Source organism: Anguilla anguilla, chromosome 1 (assembly GCF_013347855.1).
Source record: "Anguilla anguilla isolate fAngAng1 chromosome 1, fAngAng1.pri, whole genome shotgun sequence".
NCBI lineage: Eukaryota > Metazoa > Chordata > Actinopteri > Anguilliformes > Anguillidae > Anguilla > Anguilla anguilla.
The window spans coordinates 16,488,422-16,493,857 of NC_049201.1; the positions used below are offsets into that span (position 1 = coordinate 16,488,422).

The 5,436-nt window shown below is 40.5% G+C and overlaps 1 protein-coding gene across 1 annotated transcript; it reads right to left on the reverse strand.

Moving 5' to 3' along the window:
- Window positions 1-673: 673 nt before the first annotated feature.
- Window positions 674-3,341, reverse strand: LOC118231976. The gene has a single exon (XM_035426443.1). The coding sequence runs from the start codon at window positions 2,836-2,838 to the stop codon at window positions 1,984-1,986; it is 855 nt and encodes a 284-aa protein (XP_035282334.1). The 5' UTR covers window positions 2,839-3,341; the 3' UTR covers window positions 674-1,983.
- Between the last annotated feature and the right edge of the window lie 2,095 nt (window positions 3,342-5,436).

A 5,436-nucleotide genomic window follows, 5' to 3' on the forward strand; every position in this document is an offset into this window, starting at 1 on the left:
AGGTTTTTGTATTCTATACAATGTTTGATATGCAGAAAAGAACTTTTAAGTGACGGTTTCTTATTATCTCTGCAAGAACATCTCTTACTGTGGGTATATATGAGTAACTAATTATATAGTCAGAGAGGAAAGGGCACAGCCTCCTCTGTCAGTGATATTTCAATAGTGTGCATGGATGCCTTTCGCTATAGCTCCATGTCATTGGCTGTTGACAACCAGAAAAAATAGCTGAGCACTTTGTGAAAATGCATCTTGGTGAAGGGTAGTTTGAAATAGTGCTAACACTATTGCATAATGTGTTTTTACATCCTGCAGTTTTGCTACATTTTCAATCAATGTACAGCCTTCACTTGCCATTCCAGGAACACATAAATAAAGGGCTACAGGCTTGATTTTTCTTCAAGTTCACCAGAGTGCTTAGTGACTCAGAATCAGATCAGACATGAGAGCAGTTGCCTCTGTGCTGATTTGAGCTGAAAAATGGGGCTGGTATCAGTGAGAATTCCTTTGGCTCTTGAAACACGTTCCATAAAAATATTCACTCAAAAAGTATCAAAGGGGGTAATGAACGTACCCATGGAAAAAGATAACTATTATAGTAATATGGATAAATCCTGCAGAACTTTAGGCTATTGATTTCAATATGCAGCACAAGCAATTCAATTTTTCTCCATGGATGGGAAAATAGTGTTTTATTTTATATTTGTAGTATAATTATAATGTTAACAGCATCATCTTTAAAAACACATATTTAAATCTCTTCTGAAAATATAGCTGCATTGTTTGTTTGCAAATGCAGTGATACAGATACAGCATCCCTTGCACAAGCCTACATGGAAACTATTTCCTCTTGATTTAGAGCATCACTATTGGCAACGCCTTCTCTCATATCAGTTGTTACAACGTAAACAATCGATCAAAGACCATCATGTTCTTTTCAGGATTCTATTTGAACGACAGTGCCAACACTAAACTATTTTTGTGTAGTAAATAGTAACGATTTAAACTCTATTGATCGCTATAACTTCTGACGTCACTACTAAACTTTGATTAAACAAATGCTTTCAAATCTGCACTACAGTGTCTGTATTGACGATGAATTGTCAAATTGGCACTAGCCCCACTTTCTCTAAAAGCACACAACTTAGAACAATATTGGATTTCCGCCAAAATCCAGTTATGTGTAATGAATTTTAAAAATCGCACCAATCAAAATAATATTGCGTTTAATATTAAAATTGTTTCTATCATAAACAAGCATTGCATTTTATTTCTTACAAAACCTAAGCAACAATGCATTTTTACAAGGACGTTTATTTTCTGCGCAATATATGTCTATTGTACATAGTTTTCATAAAAAGTGTCTTATCTTGCTAAACTTCATCCAGGCCGGAGCATGTACTTCTGCCCTATGTACAATACCAAATACAATACATTTACATGGTTAATATGGACATACCTGAGCGTAACTCAATGCGGATTCCTCTACGCCATGAATCCTTATTAATTAGTATAGTTAAATAGTATATTCTGACGATCCATAATATAAAAGCCTTTCCTTACATGGTAACAGCGCTCTCTCGTTGCATGGCTCATTCTCCGTTGAAAGGCGATGGAAATTTACATGTTCTAATTCAAAAAATCGTTCTTCGTTTGTATATATTTATATGTATACATTTATATGTTAAAATAATAAAATAGAAGCGTAAATTAATGTCAAATACGTCCTTGACGCCAGCTTTTCAGAACATAACAAATATGATTTAAGTCATAACACAAAATATAGTCGCTCATAAAAATAATGGTCATGTTCATAGCATGTATATGTATTTATAATTGTATAACTGCCATACATAATTTGAATTGTACTTTATATGCCATATCAAGAAATTACGTGCGTTTTGATGCCCGTCACATTTTCACAGCATCTTCTGTGTCCATTTGAGTTATCATAAGAAATAAGTTCCTCAAAGGAGAATACCTCTATATTATATCCGTCTCTTCTGCCAAAGTTTCTGCCAAATCCTCCTGGTTTCTACTCTGCGAGCCCTGTTGGGCCTGGTCACTGGCAGTTCCTCTTTGTAGTCCTAGTGGGTTTGTGGTAGTAGCAGCTTGGGCCTTTGATGGAGGTTTAAGATCCCACGGAGTATCATCCGCGGGTCCTTCGAGGGGATGAAATTGTATTCCACTTCCAGTGACCAGCCTGGACGCTTCTCTCTTTTCCCTCTTATCAAGTATTGACTCGGTGGTTCGAGAGCGCGCCGTGGGGCTTTGGTTATTTATTGTACCATCTGCAGGTCTGGGAGATATGCTACCTTTATCCAGAGTTACCTGACGTGCGGGTTCTGCGGCTTTATCGTTGTTTGCAGTTGAGTACCGTCCCGTAGGCGCACTGCCTGATAAAATGTCGTCTGAAACGAGACTAGGACTCTTGTTCTCATCCTCCCAGTGAAATACTTTGATCTGAGGCTCGGCTCGCAGGTTTGCCGCTGACCCCTGCGAAATCGTGTCGTTCACCAGGTAAAGGTTTGTTTGAGTGGAATTGGCGTCCGTGACATTAGTGTAGGTTATGTTGGTTGAGAAGTTAGCTGCTACAGTGACTTCCTCCGGCCCCTCTGGTCTTCCAGCCGAAGAGGAAGCGGACGTAGGTTTCCATATTAAGCTGTAGTAAATGGCCAATATGATAGCAGCTAAAGATACGGACAGCACATAAGCGAAAACGGTGGCAAGTCTCACCCACTTTTTGTTCGTCTTCGCAGCCATCTTAGCCTTTTTGTCTCCGGTATATGTAGCAGGTTTGCCCCGCTCCACGTTGGGCATGAAGTCCCGCTCCCTCATTTTGCCCCGGTTTTTTCCTCGATGCTCCACCACCCCGTCCGTCTTGAAGGTTTTTGATTATCCACAATCCAAGAGAAGACCGAGGTGGCAGGTGGAACGAAAGAAAAACACAAAGTAGTGTAGCCTACAAGCGAACACTTTCAACCGATAGTCTATTTTGCTGCAAAATTGATTTTTCTTTCATTCATCTCGAACTGGAAAGCGCAGCGGCTTGTGTTTAAAATCCATTGCAGCATTCCATTTCTGCACAAGAGGGATGTCAAAATTCGTCACGTTCTGGGGTTTTTCAGGATCCACGAACTCTCTGAGCCCCGAAATACAATCGTTTATTCAATCGAAAACTCCAAGGAATAAGCAATATCACGAATCCGCAGTACAGGGTTCGATGTGATTTATCAGAGCGATTAAGTGAGATCATAAGGTACACAACTGTCTGTCTACTTCAACAAATGAAGTGGCTAGCTCTGCCACACATACAGGATGGGAGGCGGGCAAGGGTTCTTAAAGGGACTGCAGCGGCGGAGAGAGCTGCATTAGCTAACGAATCTGCAAGACAAACACATCTTAAAGACAGCTATGTACGAACGTAGGCTGTGTATTAGCCTGGCGCACAAAATATTTACAGTGTGCGCGTAACACTTAAACCATTTGGACGGTTAAAACGTTTTATCATTCTTGTATTCCTATTCTTAACACAGACATTCTCCTGTTGTTTTGTTCTATCCAGTCTTTGCTGTATAAAGTAGGTATCATTTAGTACCATGTTTAATTGACTGTGTTATAACATTAAGGGTCTGTTTATGGGCCCCTTGCAACCTGAGCCTTAACATCAGTCAGTTGTCTTGTACCCTCATTTCACTTGTCATATCTAATGTACCTTACATTGCGGAAGGTGTAAGATTTTTGCGGCTTACCATTTCTCCCATCTCTAATCGGAATCATGCATTACAGCCCTGTTACACTTGAAAGCATGTTTTGAGTTATCCGAACAGCACAGATAGCACAGTCTGTTGCGGCTGTAAATGTCGGTTTCAGAACCGCGGACAGCAGTCACCTGGTTTCTCGATAATTGGCCAATATTTAGGAATAAGAACCTAAATGAATAGCAATTAAGAAGGGGACAGTTAGGCGAATATCAAGGGGAAATCTGTGTATTAATATATCACAAATGTAAAATAACTTTCAACAGCGTTTTAAAATTCTAAATCAGATGCGCCATACTGCAATTAGAGTGCAGATCGAATGCTGAGGCAAAATTGAACTTAATTAAAATTACAAGATGCTGCTGTGGCCTGTCATTGCTTGCAGCTTTCGTCTCGGTAAAATTCATTGGTCTTGCCAAGCAGTTAATTTAAGATTCCCAAACTTAAGATGGAGGAGAACACAATAGCACAGTGCACCTGAACTTTGCTTATTGAGAATTAAGATTGTAGAAACTAACTGACGTATTTGGAACGAGAAGGGGGCAAGTAACACGTTCATATAAAATGTTAATCTGTTAATGATATTAATGCATTGTCAGTCTCCTTAGAAACTTCCCTTAGTCTAGCATCTCCAAGTCCTGGTTCAGGGGGTACATACAACATTCTTTTTGTTTTAGATTACAATCCTTACATTACATTACACTCCAGTAATTTAGCACACACTCCCATCCAGAGTAACTTGCCACGTGAAGGATACACACTGCAGTGCTACCAAAGAGAGGGACTGCAGACACACTTGGAGTATATCATACAGTGATACTTTTCCAAGTATTCCAAGCACATGTGACTCCATAAACTGCTCAGCATAATATGTTATGAGTCACATTTGCAGAAAATTCAACAACACCAACAAGGACAACACTTACAGTATACTTACAACAACAATAACAACTTGCTTAGTATTTGTTGTTGGTAATCGATTAAATAATCGTTCCAGGCCCAGCTATTGCTAATTTATGCAAGCAGTTTTTTACATGGCTCAAATGAATAAAAAGTGTTTTTTTATTGACATTTGTCTCTGTTAGGGCAAACACCCAGTTGTTCCACAGACAGGCTGGCAACAGATACTTATCATGTGATGTTAAACTATGACCAGCACTCTGCTAACTGCTTAATGAACCTAATTAATTAAGAGCTGAGTTGGACAGAAGATCAACGAGTGAGCGGTGTTTCCCTAGGACTAGTCGCCCTTTCCTAATTTTAGAAGTATATTTCCCTCAGTGTCCCTCCAGGTGGCAGATTATACTCCTGTAAATGACCAAGCACACAGAGGTAGCCATTCAAATGTCGGTGTCTGACAAAACACACAGAGCCCACAGGTGAGGCCTGAACATGTTGTTTATAAAGCGGCACTTGTGGTAGGCTGTAAAGGTGTGGGGATGGAGGTGTTTACAGCAGGCAGGAAGGCGCAGTGCTAGACCCGAGCACCTCTGAGAGGACACAGCTTGGCTCTCATTGGGCCCAGCTGAGCCCAGCTCCCGCTGCCATAGTCAGCCACCAGGGGAGAGGAACCCAGCTGCTGCTGCTGCACAGCACAGGCAGGAGTCAGTAGAATGGAACAATGCATCGCTCACACATACACACACACACACACACACATACACTCATGCACTGA